At 40.4% G+C, this 18,759-nt stretch overlaps 1 protein-coding gene across 5 annotated transcripts in view; it reads right to left on the reverse strand.

Moving 5' to 3' along the window:
• Positions 1–867: 867 nt before the first annotated feature.
• The window catches only part of LIG1 (DNA ligase 1), a 268,524-nt gene continuing 250,632 nt past the window's right edge, over positions 868–18,759 (reverse strand). For 3 of the 5 annotated variants that reach the window (XM_056541822.1, XM_056541821.1, XM_056541823.1), the window contains exon 27: positions 869–1,059. In XM_056541822.1, coding sequence (XP_056397797.1) covers positions 982–1,059 — 78 coding nt within the window. In that variant the 3' untranslated portion in view covers positions 869–981. Of the gene's footprint in view, positions 1,060–18,759 lie in introns of all 5 variants that reach the window. The other 2 variants (XM_056541820.1, XM_056541819.1) reach the window with 1 other exon arrangement.

Raw genomic sequence — 18,759 nt, forward strand, 5'->3', positions numbered from 1 at the left:
TATCAGGGCCATGTCAGTGAGCACTCAGTGGTGATATTAGGAGAAAACAGTGAATGGCGTAAATTGGGGGGGGTAATCACAACAGTCCAGAAATGCTGATTTTGGGACAAGTCGTACACCATGAAAAAATGTATAAAAAGAAAACATCAAAAAGTCCCATCTAAAGAAAAATGGCACTGAAAACTACGGATCACAAAAGATAATGGCCCTGATTTACTAAGAGTGGAGTGTCTCAGTGTGGTTTGATGGGGGACTTATTAAATTAGCATCCACAAGGGACATATTCTATTATCCTCAATAATTGAGCAATTCTTTTGCTTTACTATTAAAATATAATGTAAATAGTGGAATATCTTGAATGGCATAAACTTAAAAAAAAAATAATCCAAAATTACTGCTTTTTGGTCACATCACATGCCCCCAAAAATTTATAAAAGTAATTAAAAACTCACATATACACAGAAGTGGAACCAATAAAAACTACAGAGCACAGCGTGAAAAATTAGTCCTAGAGCTACCTTTTTACAGAAAAATGATAGTTATGGGTGGTCAGAATAGGGTAATTTTCAACATACAAAAAGTTAGATTTTTATAACGTAGTATAGTAAGAGTAAAGTATGTAAACATGGGTATCATTTTAGTTGTATTGACCCAAAGAAAACATGTCAGTTTTACCGTAAAGTGTAAAAACTAAAGTTTCCAAAAGTTGCAAAATTGCGGTTTTCTTTTCAACTTACTCAAACCAGTAATATTTTTTTCAAAGTGGTGGGCATGTTATGTAAATTTAAGTTTAGAAAGGCAACAGAAAATAATTTTAATTGCAAGATTTAGTGCAAACAGGAAAATGACTAAAAGTTGTCCGGGAAACCCTTAAAATAATATTAGAAGATGAAAACATTAATAAGCCTATAAAGTAATCTTTATTAAAAAATAAAGCATGATTTACAAGTACGTTCTATCCCATACTATGTCAGGACTTTTCTAATAGAAATCATCATCTTCTTTCTCTGTAGGACCAACATTCTGTATTTGCTGTTGCTTTTTGTACAGTTCTGCAACCTAATAAAGGTAAAAAAAAATGATTAGACATCAGAATAGAAACCATAAAACAAAAACTACTTCACATATGTTGAATTGTAATGCATATCTATAAGGATCCATTATCAGTCTTGAGGAATCACTTCTGCACTACTGGAAAACTGCTACCTCATAATGATTCTGAAATAAAGGTGCATATGTTTTGTGCTGTTCTCCACCAATATTATGTCTAACACCCAGGAAGGCTAAATTCCCTTTCAAATTTTCAACTTGTCAAATAGGTCATCCTGTCTTAAAGGGGTAGACAGAAGGAAAATAAATGTTTTCAAATCAACTGGTGACAGAAAGTTAAATAGATTTGTAAATGGCTTTTTAAAATCTTAATCCTACCAGTACTTATCAGCTGCTGTATACTACAGAGAAAGTTGTGAAGTTCTTTTCAGCATGACCACAGTGCTCGCTGCTGCCACCTTTGTCGTCAAGGTCAGGAACTGTCCAAAGCAAGAGGTTTGCGATGGGGATTTGCTGATTATCTGGATAGTTCCCCCATACAGAGGTAGCAGGAGAGAGCACCGTGGTCAGCCTGGAAAGAACTTCTCCACTTTCTCTGTAGTATACAGCAGATGCTATGTACTGGAAGGCTTAAGATCTTTAAGTAGACCTATTTTACAAATCTATATGATTTTCTGACACAAGCTGATTTGAAAAAAAAATTCCTTTAGGGTATCCATCATAGGTCTGTTTTTATGTTGTTTTGGGATATTTATCATTCAACATTTTTTATCAAAAGTTAACAGATCCTGGTGCATAGAAAGCAAGGCTGTGGAGTCTGTAGATAAATGTTCCGACTCAGACTCCGCAATTTTTTGTACTTCCGACTCCCCGACTCCTCTGTATTAATATGCGAATGTATTAAAGTTTAAGCTAACAAAACGGAGTTTAATTTTTATAGCTTAAGCTGAATGACAACAGTTTTTCCAATGGTTTACAGCTTCAGTCTTGAACTATTGACCCTCCATTCCCTTCACTTATACAAGTGTCTCTAGTCCTGCAAAAAATATATTTACTTAAAGGAGTAGTCCAGTGGTGACCCAGTGGTTAACAACTTATCCCCTATCCTAAGGATAGGGGATAAGTTGCAGATTGCGGGGGGTCCGACCGCTGGGGCCCCCTGCGATCTCCTATACGGAGCCCCGACAGCCCGCGCGAAGGGGGCGTGTCGACCCACGCACGAAGCGGCGGCCGACACGCCCCCTCAATACAACTCTATGGCAGAGCCGAAGCGCTGCCTTCGGCAATCTCCGGCTCTGCCATAGAGATGTATTGAGGGGGTGTGTCGGCCGCCGCTTCGTGCGGGGGTCGACACTCCATATCTGGCCGGAGAGCCTGGCCCCTGTACAGAAAGATCGCAGGGGGCCCCAGCGGTCGGACCCCCCGCGATCTCAAACTTATCCCCTATCCTTAGGATAGGGGATACGTTTTTCACCACTGGACTACCCCTTTAATCCCTTATCAGTGAGGGGCTAGGTTACCAATGGGTTCCCTGTAACAGCAGAACACAACACTGTGGAAAGTATAAGTATTGCCGCTCCTAATTGTGCGTTGTGTGCCATATAGTGAAAAGCATGCTTCTTCGCAGTCACTTAACGCGTTCGTTTTGCGGTTACGTGAGGCACTGCATGTCTTGGTCTCTATTCTTACAGTAGAGAAGTCATTAATTATAACTTTTTGTGAATTGGGACATTTAAACTTGCTTTTTTTTCATTCCAATCTAAATTTAGTAGGAGTCGGTGAATTGTCTGCCAACTCCGACTCCTCGACTCCGACTCCACAGCACTGATAGAAAGGATAATGTTCCCCAACATCTTACAAAGTAAACCTCTCTATTTTAAAGATGCATCCATTCCCACCTTGATGTAAAATAGGTAGGAGAGAGAATCTCCCAGTAGCCTACTACTAAAAGAATACTGCTCAATATAAATAATGAGATATTGCACTTGCTGATACTACATAGGGTGCTTTGTTCTCCACCCTGTTCTTATAGTACCTGCAAAAAAGGGATTTCCCCTCTAGTCACCATTATATGTTATTTGTATTGGCAATCAACAAATTAGTGCTTAAAAGGGGTTTCCCCCTGTGAAACATACTGAACAGGAGTGACAATGGGAAGAGTTCAAAAGGGGGCACATCTGAAAGGAGTTTCTATATACTCCCCATGTGTGCATGGGTTCCTACAGTCAAAAACAAACATATAGATGAATTTAGATGGTGAGCCCCAATGGGAACAGGTAACCAATTTGAGTGTGTACCCTTTATAAAGAATTATTATTGGACATCACTGAACTAACAATATATTTGCTACCTGCAGTGATGAGTTCTGTGCAGTGGCCTTTGTACAGTAGGGATTCACTACTTAACATTTTCTTCCTTCCAGCCCTTCTCTTCTAAAATTGTCAGAATCAGTGCTTACATATTTTAGGCAGTAGATCTTCACTGCACATGCTAGGCATTCTCTGATTACACTAGTAATCAAAGAAACGCAAAAAAGTGAAGTTTTGTTTAAGATAATATTTTCCCCACTGACTCTGAATCTGATTTCCAAATTTGTGTATAGTTTTTGAGTAGCACGCATTTAAAATTTTTCGCATTTGATTACAACTTAAATTAGCTTAAATTATAATATTAACTTCTTCAGTATGCATAAACCCTGTATCCAGAGTCCTTAAGGACGTATGGGTACGCCCGTGGGAATTCCAGTCCCCACCGCTAGCCGGTTTGCTGTCTGGGCATACTGGGATTAGTAGTTTTGCAACATCTGGAGGGCCACAGTTTGGAGATCCCTGTGTGGTGGTTTCTAAATCGTGGCCCTCTAAATCTTGCAAAACTACAAGTCCCAGCATGCAAGAACAGCAAACGGCTGTCTCGCCATGCTGGGAATTGTAGTTGTGTACCTCCAGCTGTTGAAAAAAACACTACACTACACTAACACATAATAAAGCGTAAAACACTACATATACACCCCCTTACACTGTCCCCCCCAATAAAAAACGTATCGTACGGCAGTGTTTTCAAAACGGAGCCTCCAGATGTTGCAAAACAACTCCCCCCAGCATTTCCGGACAGCCACTGACTGTCCAGGCATGCTGGGAGTTTAGCAACAGCTGGAGGCACCCTGTTTGGAACTCACTGGCATAGAATACCTCTATGTCCACCCCTATGCAATCCCTAATTTAGTCCTCAAATGCACATGGTGCTCTCTCACTTCAGAGCCATGTCGAATTTCAAACAGTTTGGCACCACATATGGGGTATTTCCGTACTCAGGAGAAATTGCGTTACAAATTATGTGGGGCTTTTTCTCCTTTTACCCCTTATGAAAAGGAAAAGTTGGGGTCTACACCAGCATGTTAATGTAAAAAAAAATTACACTAACATGCTGGTGTTGCCCCATACTTTTTATTTTCACAAGAGGTCAAAGATAAAAAAAAAGACCCCAAAAGTTTGTAACGCAATTTCTCCTGAGTACAGAAATACCCCATATGTGGGCATAAAATTGTCTGCCGATGCAGAAGGCTCAGGAGTGAGAGCGCACTTTGTACATTTAAGGCCTAAATTGGTGATTTACACAGGGGTGGATGATTTTACAGCGGTTCTGACAAACGCAAAAAAAAAAAAAAAACAATACCCACATGTGACCCCATTTTGGAAACTACACCCCTCAAGGAACGTAACAAGGTATTGTGAGCCTTAACACCCCACAGGTGTTTGACGAATTTTCGTTAAAGTTGAAGGGAAAGATGAAAAATGCTGGTGTTACCCTAAATTTTTCATTTTCACAAGGGAGAACAGGAAAAAAAAAGCCCCCCAAAATTTGTAACCCCATACCCCATATGTGGATTTAAAGTGCTCTGTGGGCAAACTACAATGCTCAGAATAGAAGGAGCACCATTGGGCTTTTGGAGAGAAAATTTGTCAGGAATTGAAGGCCAAGTGTGTTTAAAAAGCCCCCATAGTGCCACATGTGACCTCATTTTGGAAACTACACACCTCACAGAATGTTATAAGGGGTACAGTGAGCATTTACGCCCCACAGGTGTCTGAGATTTTGAACAGTGGTCCGTGAAAATGAAAAATTTCATTTTTCATTTGCACAGCCCACTGTTCCAAAGATCTGTCAAACTCCAGTGTGGTGTAAATGCTCACTGTACCCCTTATTAAATTCTGTGAGGGGTGTAGTTTCCAAAATGGGGTCACATGTGGGGGGGGGGGGGGGTCCACTGTTCTGGCACCACGGGGGGCTTTGTAAACACACAAGGCCCCTGACTTCTATTCCAACCAAATTCTCTCTCCAAAAGCTCAATGGCACTCCTCTTCTGAGCATTGTAGTTCGCCAACAGTGCACTTGACGTCCACACATGGGGCATTTCCATACTCAGAAGAAATGGGTTAATAGGAGAAAATCGCCATTTTAGTGAAAACAAATAAAAATTCATTTACATATCTAAATTTAACAAAAAGTCGTCAAACACCTGTGGGGTGTTAAGGCTCACTGGACCCCTAGTTACGTTCCTTGGGGGGTGTAGTTTCCAAAATAGTATGCCATGTGTTTTTTTTTTGTTTTTTTTGCTGCTCTGGCACCATAAGGGCTTCCTAAATGTGACATTCCCCCCCCCAAAAAAAAAAAACATTTCAGAATAACTCCCTCTCCAAAATCCCACTGTCACTCCTTCTCTTCTGAGCCCTCTAGTGCACCCACAGAGCACTTGACATACACATGAGATATTTCCTTACTCGAGAGAAATTGGGTTACAAATTTTAGGGTGACTTCTCTCATTTTACCCCTTGTAAAAATTCAAAAACTGGGTCTACAAGAACATGAGAGTATAAAAAATGAAGACTTTGAATTCTCTCCTTCACTTTGCTGCTATTTCTGTGAAACACCTAAAGGGTTAACACACTTACTGAATGTCATTTTGAATACTTTGAGGGGTGCAGTTTTTATAATGGGGTCATTTATGGGGTATTTATAATATGAAGGCCCCTCAAATCCACTTCAAAACTGAACTTGCCCCTGAAAATTTCAGATTTTGAAAATGTGATAAATTGGAAAATTGGTGATGAACTTTGAAGCCCTCTGATGTCTTCCAAAAGTAAAAACATGTCCACTTTATGATGCCAACAAAGTAGACATATTGTATATGTGAATCAATATATAATTTGGGATATCCAAAGTGAAAATGAGCTCCGTCCTTAAGGGGTTAATGGAAATTTAAAAGTATTTTTAAATGATCACTTCCAAGTAGTAAATACCAGGGTGTCTTGCATCAGGAATTGTCTTTATTGATCCATAAGACAACAGGAACAGATATCAGGGGAGCAGGTAGGTATGTAGACAGGAGACGGACTGTTGTGTGCAATATCGCTTCGACAGGCCTCTATTTCTAAGCGTTTCAGCACCGAGGTATTTCATCAGGGACTGCACGTGTGAGAAGACGCACTGAGCAACTGTGCAGAATTTATTTTCTTTGGAGATAGATTGTATTTTTTACATGAATAGGTCTTAAACGTCCAGCATGTTTGGGCTCCATTTGCCTTGATAACATGATTCCATGATGAATATGTCCTGGTAGAATTGCTCACCATGCTCGTTGCTGACATCACCTAGGTTTTCAGGGAAAGAAATCTAAATGTGAATGAAGAAAATGTATCTTCAGAACAATAAAGTATATGGTTGCAATAGTTGTCCGCAGTGTTATTCCCAAGAAAGTCCTTGATTACTTTCTTGAATGACTCCCATGCCACTGTTTCTTGCTCATTTAGGGTGGTATCAAACTCAGGATTGTTCATTAATTTTTTAATTTGAGGACCATCGAATATGCCTTCCTTGATTTGAGTCACTGACTTGAGGAAATAAGTTTTTTTTAGAAAGCTAAAACCATTGCTGTTCCTATTCATTACTTTAACAACAAATTTTATCAATCCCAGTTTAATGTGTAAAAGGTGGCAGGTAGACTTTCTGGGGATACACCAAGTGCTGATTGACGAATTTTTTGGTTCCCTGAATTAGTTGTCTTCTTGGTGGCCACAGTTTTTTTTTTTACATATTGGTTTTGTCCATCTCTGCTGTCCCACTCGCACAAGAAGCAGCTAGTTGAAGACTAAGTACAAAAGCAATGACTTTCAAATCTCCACATAGGTGCCAGTATGAAAAGACATTTTCATTCTCAACCGTCCGTAAGAAAACTTTCATGTTTTCATATGTCTCCTTCATGAGGGCCCCGTAAGCCATGGGAAAGCCGGTAATTTCGCACCAGTAATTCTGTTTCCACAAGCCATGACAGCACTAACTAATCCATCTAGCTATGGAGTCACTCATGGCACTGCTCCGGCCGGCTAATTACATGACAGTGCGCTCAGCCTATCACCGGCAGAGGCGGGACATTGTTGCGGCTGGTGATTCGCTGATGGCTCTGTGACAGCATGAGGATCGCAGCAGAGGACCGTGAAGCAGTTACCGTAGCAACGGGGGAACGTAGGAAGGTGAGTCAAAGTTTATTTTGTTTATTTTTGCAGCCCGGGCACAGGAATAGGTCACATTCATTAGTACAGATGTCCTTTAACTGTGACATTCTCCCCACATCGGGGAATTAATGATTTGTGAGCGCAGGCACAGGGCTTCTGATCAGAGAACAGAAGCTGATCAGAAGCCCTGCGCCCGCACTCACAATTAATTCATTCCCTGACATAGGGAGAATGTACAGCGCTGCTGCGGCTCACAGTTAACCCTTGCGGGGACATCATTTGGGGGGGGGGGGGGGGAGATCAAGAAGCAGAGCAGCGCCCGTGGGTCACATATGACTAGTTCCTTGATGTGGGGACAGCGCACTGCAGCTGGCAATTCATTCATTCCCTTATGTGGGGACTGCCATGGGGGGAATCATGATAGCGCTGCGGCTGACATGTTACTAATTCTCACCATGGGGACCGTGCGCCCAAGGGGGGAATCATGATAGCCGATTGCCCCCCGTGGGCGCACGTTGCCCATGGCGGGGAAGGGGTTACAGGTCAGCCGCAGCGCTGTTACAGGGTATTCAAGCCGGGAGCAGGGCAGGCTGAAAGCGGGATGAGACATCCATCCTCCCGCAACAATTCAATGAAACCATTGCAGGAGAAAAAAAAAAAAAAAACAGCAACGTCCTGCAGGACTGACGTCTTGTCAACAACAGTGAACAAACATGGCCACAGGTGTGGACGACAGCCAAAAGCAACCAGAAAATCTACTGAACTTCCTTCACAGAAAAGGAAGTCATTAAAAAACAGATATGCTGTGGACAGATGTATAACATGTGAATTACAAAAGTGCTAAACTCACTACAAACACGCTAGATAATCATAAACTATGGTACCGGAGTACCCCTTTAATTGATTTGTATCCTCAAAAGAGAAAAGAGCTTTCCCAGACAAGTCTTCCTCAGACTCTTCCCCTGAATAAGACACCTCTGGCGCAATAATATACTGTTCCTCTGATTCCGACACCACAAACATTGAAGTCTGGGTTACTGCAACTGGACTTAAAATAATATTAGCAGCATTTGCACCAGAAGGGATGGAACCAATGCTGGAACATCAGTGGTAATTATTTTACTAATACATGCCGAACATGAAGAAAGCAATCTTTCTTTGCACATATTACATTTCCTATTTTTAGTCTTATTGGTTGTTTTTTTTAGAGGCATCAACCTGTAAAACGAACCAAAAAGACCACAATAAAAACAATATGCAGAATAGATACACTCACCCAGGACCCATGATTTCTTCCATGTACTGTAGATTAAGTTTTTGCAGAGGAATCAGGAGGAGTACGTTTCGCATTTTCTCCACTGGCACTCAGCAGGGAAAACCCCTCTCCTAAGCTGGAACAGGCAAAAAAATTGACTGACCAGCTCACAATCAGGAGGCAGAAAGGCAATTTTAAAAATCTGCCTGTTTTCAGGAGGCCTGGCGTGTGACGTCACTTCCGCCCGTTACCTCTACACTCCTCATACACATCACTTCTTTGCAAGTGAGTAAAGCATCACCACCCCCTAACATGGCTGCACCCTTACCTGCATCTCACGCAACCGCACTCCAGATGCCGATACTACTCCACTGCCACTCCACTAGGAGCGGAATCAAGATGCAACACCAGCGCAGCCTGGCCCAAAGTTTTTACTTGCCGGTAAGCCGGGAATTTTTTTTTTATAAATAAAAAAGGAGGCGTAAGCAAGGCTAAGCCAGGGTCCATATGAGGATCTCCTAGCCACCTCAACCAAGGGGCCCCAGCTTTTATGGGGAATTTCCCAGCCAAAGTAAAAACAAAATACCTGAAGCCCAACCGACACAGGGCACCTCTCAAGGTTTCTCAAAAGGACAGGAAACCACTGAACATGTAAAAATGCTGCTTACTTTTATTCTCCAAGGTTTCCTGTCCTTAGGGAGCAGAGGTCCTCTCTCAGTTGGTGCTTTCATGGCAATGAGGAATGGAGGGTTTTTTGTTACCATTGAACAAAAGTACTGCTTTCAAGCTGGTGGTAGAGGAATCAATGAATAACCTCCACTCTAGGGGATTTTAATGATGTCCCAATGCAAGGTACAGAGTGTAGATATTAATGCTGTAAACTAGGTAGTCTTCCTTCGAAAAAAGTTGTTCAAATTCGTGATATCACTGTCACAATGAACATATTCTGGTTTGTTTCAGCCTTTAAGCATTGATGCTAGAAGCTCTGATCGGGATTTTGATTCAGGTCACGAACAAAATCGTAAAGGTCAGCCCGGCTCAATGTGTGTGGTTCTGAGGAACTTACTGTGAAGTCTGGATCCTTATCATTGGGGATATCCTCCATCACAACATGAACATGGTCCTCCTCCACCGTGTCCAGACTGCATGTTTCCAGGGGTACTGGAATGGGTAGCTCTTTGCTGTGAGGGACCGGCCTAATGGCTGAGGGTATTTTGGGATACTGTACAACATTTTTCAACTTACTTGAAACTCCAGTTATTTTGGTAATGCAGAAATAGCAGTCAAAAAGTGATCCTTTGGCTCTCTCCATATCGAGAAAATGGTAGAGGCCATGTGGTGATACTTTCTTAACCAACTAGCAAGCAAAGTAGCACAGCATGCACAACATATGTGGAGCCCAAGACTTGTCCTGGTCTCCAATCTTGCAACCAAAATATAGTTTGTAATTTTTGCAAATCAATAGCATACATTTTTTTTCTTTGTGATTGAAAAATTAGCTCTCCATAAACCTAACAGAAATTGTAATGATGATTCAAATAACTTTGAGGCATTTTCAGAAACTAGATCACAAAAAAAAAAAAAAAAAAAAAGAAACTGAAAGGACTAAAATAGCACAACATGCAACAATGGTGTCCGGAAGTACACTAACTCATTTCTCTCCTAAACTCCCCACTCAGGCTTGCAGTCATGCACGATGCGATGGTCGAGGAAGTCCGAGGGGACAAAGCAGATTAGTATAAATTAAACAGATGCGGGCGGGTGTGGTCAAAATTTTCCTACCGCATGATCGCTCAGGGACTCTAAAATTCCCTTCGCCCCATGACTAACACAATCAAAAGTATCTCAAAAGAATCTTGATGAACTATTCCATAATATTTAGTCAGATGATGCAATTTTTAATGGCCAAAATATCCATTACTGGGCAAAAAAAATTTGATTTAGAGAATTAGGTCTGGTTAGGCTATCCCGCAACAATGAAAATTGCAATTGCGGAAAACTTGTGGCAAGTGGACTATTAGCATTACAGAAACAGTATTATAAAAAAAAAAAAAAAAAAAAAAAAAAAAAACAGTACTCAACGTCCAAAAAATTATCATTTGTTTAAGGCTGAATTCAAACCGAATTTTGGGTCTTATTTTGGTCAGTAGTTTTTTCCATAAAGTAGGAGTGGGTCCAAAACAAAAAAAAAAAAAGGTGAAAATATTTCCATTACAGTTTCGCTCTCTGGTTTTTAACTCGCCAAACTAAGGCTCAAAATACTGTGTTTGAATTTAGCCTAATATTTCACTAGGTTCTCTCTTGATCCAGTCAAACATTTGTAGTTAAATTGCGTGTTTAAGTCAGTCCAAAAGAGTATTGTTATCCATGAGCTGTATAGAATAGCAAAGTCTGTCTTGCTCTTCCATACAAAGATATCTTGCAGAAAAAAAAAACAGTACTGTATGTTTTTTTTAACATTGTTTTTTTACTTGGGAGCCTAAGTATACATCATGGAATCCTTACAATGTATACCTCCAGCGTACACTGTCTTACATTAATAGAAAAGACTTACTAAAAGGTCAAATGGTGGGTTATTATCCATAAAGGACTTATTTGCTTATATCAAAGTAACTCTGAACAACAACAACAACTGCAAAGTTTATTTTTTCAAAGGGGTGCTTCCAAGCACAGCATTATGTTTAATGTTTTGGCAATGTTTATTGATCCTACAGTGCAGTGGTTGGATCGTCCTCCCTACGTACTGTAGACCACAGATCGTCAATAAGGTAGAGGACATATGAGGACTGACAGGTAAGTCTGTATTTTAGTTGAAATTTCTCATTGGTGGTATTTGATGTAATCTCATTGGTTTTGTGTCTGATTTCTTTGCAGCAAATACACCGTCTCAATCCACATCTGTAGCTTCCCGGGGGTAAGACATCCTTTTTATTTTTTGTTTTATGTTGTCGAATTTGACTTGGGGCCAGCAGGTTTTTGAGGGTGGGGGCCCTCTGAAAAGTTATTTGTGGGTGGTTGGGTATTCTCCCTTTAAGATGTAGGTCACTCAACAGAATGTGCCAATTTTTTTCTAGAACTTCACGTATTCTGTTTGCAGAATTGCTGAAGGTTGTAATAAAATTTGTTTTTTGTTTTTGAATCTGTTTGTCAAGTGTTTCTTCATTAGTTGTTTTCACCGAATTCAGGCATGCCTTCTGTGTTTTCTTCTGTACTTGTTGGAATGCTTGTTTTATGATCTTAGGGTACTTTTTTTTTTTAAACAGATTCTCAAGAATTCTTGCCTCTTTTTTGAACATGTCTTCCTCTGTGCAGTTTTTACAAATTCGTTGGAACTGACTGTAAGGGAAATTTTTAAGCCACTGTTTATAGTGTCAGCTGTTGAATCCTAAGTAGCTGTTAACATCGACAGTCACTGGTATTTTATTTTTTTTATCAGAATCTCAGATGTTTCCTCTGGTCCGTCCCACATGAAGAATAAATCATCTATATATCTTCTGTGCATAATGATGTGAGGTGTTAGACTCGGGTTGCCTGAGATGAAATGGGACTCGAAGGCGCCCATGAATAAGTTAACGTAAGCCGGTGCGACCTTCAAGTCCATCACGGTACCTTTACACTGTTGGTAGATTATTGTATTGTAGATGAAGTTATTATAGAGGATGAACTCCAAACTTTTGATTAGGAAATTTACCATCACTTTTTAAGTAGCTTTGTACACATTTTAAACCCAAAGTGTGAGATATATTTGTATACAATGATATCCGTCACAAGTGATCAGTTGGTATCCAGGTTTCCAGGGTATACACATCAGTGCCTCAATAAGTTGTGTGGATTCCCGTAAATAGCTCAGCAGTTGTAAGACATACGGTTGCAGAAAAGGGTCAATGTAATGGACTAGATTGCTGCTGAGGGGGGGGGGGGATGGTTTACTGAGGGATTTTTGAATTTTGGGTAAGAAGTAGAAGTATGGTTTACAGGCATTACTGGTTCTCATATATTTTTCCTTCTTCCTTGTTGAGAATGTTGTTCTTTATACTTTCTTCAATCAAAAGATGTAGATGTTTTTCTGCTTGAGGGAAAGCGTTGTGTGTGATTTCTTGGTAAAACATTTTTTGTCTGAGAATCCTGTTCACGTCTTTCTCGTAGTATTCATAGTCTAGTATGACTACACCCCCTCCCTTGTCTGCACACCTTATGACAATTTCAGAGTTATTTAGTATTTTTTTGATTGCTATGTTCTCTTTTTTGGTAAGGTTATGATTCATGCTTTCGACTGGTTTTATGAGTTCCTGTGAGACCAGCTCATGAAAGACCTCAATATTCAGACCTCTTGCATGGGTCGGGTAGAAGGTGGACGGTGGCTTCACTGCTTGGTATATTATTCCATCATTATCCTCATTGTCCATGGGTGGTACTAGGTTTGTGTCTGTCTCATGGTTTCCTTTAATAGCGGAAAAAACTTTTGCAGGGTCAATTTTCTGATAAATCTGTTGAGGTCTAGAAAGAGTTGGAAATCCTCCCCTTTGTTAGACGGGCAGAAGGAGAGACCTTTTTCTAGTAGCGATGTTTCGTAGGGGGTAAGAGGATATTTCGATAAGAAAGATTTGTATTGTTACCCTGTTGGTGTTGTCTGTTCTTTCCTCATTTCTTTCTCTTTTTTTACCCCCTTGCTTTCCTCTACGTCTTCTATTTTCCTTTTGTTTTTCCTTTTCTGAAACATAATCGGGACGTTGGTTTTTTTTGGTCCTGCATACCTCTAAAAAAAAAAAAGATTCGGAAGGGGTTGTATTGGTTTCATTCTGCGATTCCCCCTTTGGTATATCTTGTTCATGATTTTTTTCTGTCTCTCAGGTAGAGAGCTAGGGAGCTTCTGTTGTCCGTATTGTCAATGATGACTATGTTATCTTTAAGAGATGTTCCTGAAGAGGTGATTTCTGGGGGTGATATTGCCTCATGTATGGATAGATCAAAATCTATCAGGTCCGATATGCCCCATTTTTGTCTGAAAGGTGAAGCATCTTGGACAGGAAGAGGAATTAGTATTTGGTCTCCTTTTTAAAATTTTTTGTACCTCATTGTTGACACTCATTTTTTAGATAAGTTTTGGCTAGCTTGAATAAAGAGATATTTTGGGGTGCTTAGACACTCTTGTTGAGCCTCCTCCCTCCCTGCTTTGACTGATTGATGTGCACAGTGCATGAAGAGAAATGAGCTGTAGCCAACACTCAGGCTAGGTTCATACTACAATAGCTCCAAACTTAAAAATTTCAACCAGAGATTCTGGGTGCATCCAGCGTCGACTGAATTAGTCTGCTCCATAGGACCACGCAGGCATTGCATTTTATTTAAAGGGCCCCAAATGCATAAAAAAGGGCCCCAAAAAAAAAAAAAAAAAAAAAAATATCAGCATTTACTTATCTACTCGAGTCCGTGCTGATCTTAAATTCAGGCTACGGTCAACACCCAGGTCTTACTTTTGGAGTACGTGTTAAACGACTACCAATCAGTCTCAGCAGTCAGGTGCCGTACTCTTTATATCATGGCTTCTATCACTGAGTGGTGTTGGGCAGAGTATGGCATGTTACAGTATCAGAAGCTACTTCATTGGCAGCGCATATCATGTGACATCTGACCCAAAAGTAAGGCTTGGATGCCAACAAATTATTTTAAAGTAAACATGAGTTAAAAGTTCATTTTATATAGACATAGTATAGATTTTTTTATTCCATTTACCATATTTGGCAACTACAATATGTTTTGAACTATAAGATGCACTGGTTTATACAATGCACCCAGGCTTTAGACAACAGAAAATTTGAAAATAAAACAAATTCAATACTATCGGAATAGAGGGGGTGTTGTGCCATTTGTCCTGGTTACACCATGGGATGCATAAAGCTTTTCCTCTCTGGCTGACCCTTACTTCCAAGTTTTATGTATTGCAGAAACAGGCTAAGAAATTAATGCTACTATCCCTGCAGATAATTTAGCTACAATCTCTTCAGGAAAGCAGTATACTGGTTAAACTTTCTGGTGTCAGTTTTCACTGTACTCTTGCAAGAAAGGCAATCCTGGGAAATTATCTGTACAGAACAGAAAGCATCAGCTTAGGGTTAGCCTAAGTGTCCTCAATGGAAAGAGCAAAATTTAAGGATTAAAAAAAAAATACAAATCACCAAGTCACCAAAATTTTGAAAATCTCTCATCACCTGTCAGTACAGACAGGTAGTGCGGGTGACACTGATGTACTTACCTTGTCCCGTTCCGTTCTTTTGTTCTCTGGAAATCCTCTTTGGTATCTTCAGCTTCGGGCAAGACTTGGAACATGCGCGGAGCTTAGTGACGTCACCACTTTTTGCTAGAAGCGGGAACCAAGCGGGAAGCAGAGAACCGAAGCGGTGATGTAATTAAGCTCCGCCCATGAGACAAGTGAGGCCCGGAACTGAAGATACCGAAGAGAATTTCTGGAGAACGACAGCACAGAATGGGACAAGGTAAGTACCGTTGTCATCAGTGTCACCTACACTACCTGTCTGGACTGATTACAGATTTCATTTAACCCCTTAGCGACTCAGCATTTTTCCGTTTTTGCATTTTCATTTTTTCCTCATCACCTTCTAAAAATCATAACGCTTTCAATTTTGCACATAAAATTCCATATGATGGCTTATTTTTTGCGCCACCAATTCTACTTTGCAGTGACAGTCATTTTACCCAAAAATCCACGGCGAAACGGAAAAAAAATTCATTGTGTGACAAAATTGAAGAAAAAATGTCATTTTGTAATTTTTGGGGGCTTCCGTTTCTATGCAGTGCATTTTTTGGTAAAAATAACACCTTATCTTTATTCTGTAAGTCCATACGGTTAAAATGATACCCTACTTATATAGGTTGGATATTGTCGTACTTCAGCAAAAAAAAACATTACTACATGCAGGAAAATTTCTATGTTAAAAATTCTCATTTTCTAACCCCTATAACTATTTTAATTTTCCGCATACGGCCCAGTATGAGGGCTCATTTTTTGCGCCGTGTTCTGAAGTTTTTATCGGTACAATTTTTGTATTGATCGGACTATTTGATCGCTTTTTATTCATTTTTTCATTATATAAAAAGTGACCAAAAATACGCTATTTTGGACTTTTGAATTTTTTTGCGCCATTGACCGTGCGATTAAATTAACAATATATTTTTATAGTTCGGACATTTCCGCATGTGGCGATACCATATATGTTTATTTTTATTTACACTTTTTTATTTTTATGGGAAAAGGGGGGTGATTCAAACTTTTATTAGGGAAGGGGTTAAATGACCTTTGTTAACTTGTTTTTCACTTTTTTTTGCAGTGTTATAGCTCCCATAGGGACCTATAACACTGCACACACTGATCTCTTATGCTGATCCCTGCAAAGCCTTAGCTTTGCACTGATAATTGAGATAGGGGCTCGATTGCTCAAACCCGTAGCTCAGACTTGGAGCAATCAAACCCCGATCGGATGCCGCGGAGACAGGTAAGTAGACCTCCGCCTGCGTCCCAGCTGATCGGAACATCACTATGTCCCGATCAGCCCGACTGAGCTGCCGGGAAGTGTTTACTTTCATTCACTCTCAGACGCAGCGGTCAACTTTTATCGTCGCGTCTGAAGGGTTAATAGCGCATGGCACAATGATCGGTGCCGCGCGCTGTTAGCCCAGGGTCCGGCTATGAATAGCAGCCGGGACCGACCCAATGTGATGCGGGGTCACGGTGTGACCCCGTTTTAAACACCGGGACCGGGCTCAGGGCATACAGGTACGCCCTGAGTCCTTAAGGATCGGGGACGCAGGGCGTATGCGTACGCCCTGCGTCCCCAAGAGGTTAAAAAATAATGCTAATAATAATGATGACAGATTTAATTTAAAACATGCTAAAAGAAAACTGAAATCAGTTAAATACGTACCTGCACTCCGGAGATCTGTTTCTCCGAAGTGAATCGCGCTCTGGAGGCGGGCCTGCTGGCTCAATTTGAATATTTATTGTCGCGGGTCACATGAGCACAGCACTCACATGACCTGCGGCAATTATTATTCATTTTGAGCCGGCAGGCCGCTTCCAGCGCGCATCTGTCTCCTGTTAACCCACACTTTCATAACCCAGTGTATTGGGTTTAGTGTGGGTGAACAGATATTTTCCTTTGAAGTGTACCTGTCATTTGCAAAAACTTTTTATATAATTTAAATTATACCATACAGTATGTATATTTGTAATTTACATTGATAAAAAGGTGTATATTGTTAATGAAAAATGCTGATTACTGTGGATGGGGACAGAAGCAAAATTATGCAAAGATATGCATCAGAATTGTATGTGAATAACTCCAAGCGATTTCAACAGACAAAAATTATGAACAAAATGTATGATAAAAAAGTATATATATATTATATATACACACATACAGAAACACCAAAAAGGTAATATTTAATCATAATTATTGTCTGATATTTCATTGAGTCCGGATGGGCTCATTGTGTCCAATTAAAAAATCCGGTAAGATTAATTTAACATTTTTCAAAGTGATCAGGTGAATCTTCAGGAATCTTCTCAATCTTGATGGAAAACTGAGAAATCCACTGCATGGTTTTTAACGGCATGCTTGGAAATGCAGTGCTTCGCAAACCCATGAGTAACATTATACCAGTGGTTAATTTACCTTACTCTAAAAGGTGTTGTGTAGTTCTACCTACATATTGGAGTTGGCAAGTGCATTTCAACAGAAAAATTACAGAAGAGGATGCACAATTGAAAGATTTCCTTTGTGGACCTGCTTGAAAATGTGGTGGCCCCATGGTTTATACTTGCATGTGGAAATATAGCATCTGAAACAACCTTTTTCATTAGAACTTACCTTCCTTATAGTTTTTATATAAGCTTATATGTTTCAGAAAGTTTTTGCTCTTCTGTAAGTGACTTGTGGCACTTCAGGAAGTCATGATGTGTCATGTGATCCAAGACACCATTTTGTTTTACTATAAGTACCAGCTATTTTTAGTATCATGTTTGTACTGCCATGTTCGCATTTGAAAAAAGGGCATAGACCCCGAAAGGTGTTATGTTTGTGGCTATAATAAACAAAAAGTTTTCTAGTAACGGATTGCTGCTAGACGTCCTTCCCTATATGTTGGATTGTGCCATATACCTGTGTTTTTTGCCTTCTCCCCTACATGTTGTTCTGATGGGTGGATTTAGGATCCAGTTCCGGTTGCATCACTATTTTCATATCCACAGGCTTGATTAGCTGTTATGTCTAAATATAAAACAGCCCAAGTTGAGCAGTTTTCTCTACAAGGGCATGTACTAAATAATACTGAGATGTACTACGCAATGAGGAGCTCTGCTGTTTTTTCCTAGATTACATAGCTCCTCATTTCAGACAGTCAATGGAATTTAGCAAGGACATTTTTGTCGCTGAATTCTGAAATGTATACCCTGAATGCTGTAGTGTGATAGACTGAATTTACTGCATAATCTGGCTCTAGTTTTGAAACTACAAGTTACATAAAAAACTAAAACAAAACCTAATGTAGATGTTTAGAGTACAGACTGAAGAATATAAGCCGAAAGGTACTTAACCCCTTAACGACCAAAGACGTAAATTTACGTCCTGGTGCGGCGGTACTTAGCGCACCAGGACGTATATTTAGGACCTGTACATGAACGCGAGAATAGGAGCGATGCTCGGATCAAGCGCGGCTGGTCCCAGCTGCTGATCGCAGCCAGGGACCGCTGGTAATGGCAGACATCTACAATCGCGCGGATATCTGCCATTAACCCCTCAGATACCATGATCAATACAGATCACGGCATCTGCGGCAGTGCGGTCAGAAATATGGATGATCGGATCGGCCGCAGCGCTGCCGCGGCGATCAGATCCTCCAGAACGGCGTACAGAGGTCCCCTCACCTTCC

This window comes from Hyla sarda, chromosome 10 (genome assembly GCF_029499605.1).
Source record: "Hyla sarda isolate aHylSar1 chromosome 10, aHylSar1.hap1, whole genome shotgun sequence".
NCBI lineage: Eukaryota > Metazoa > Chordata > Amphibia > Anura > Hylidae > Hyla > Hyla sarda.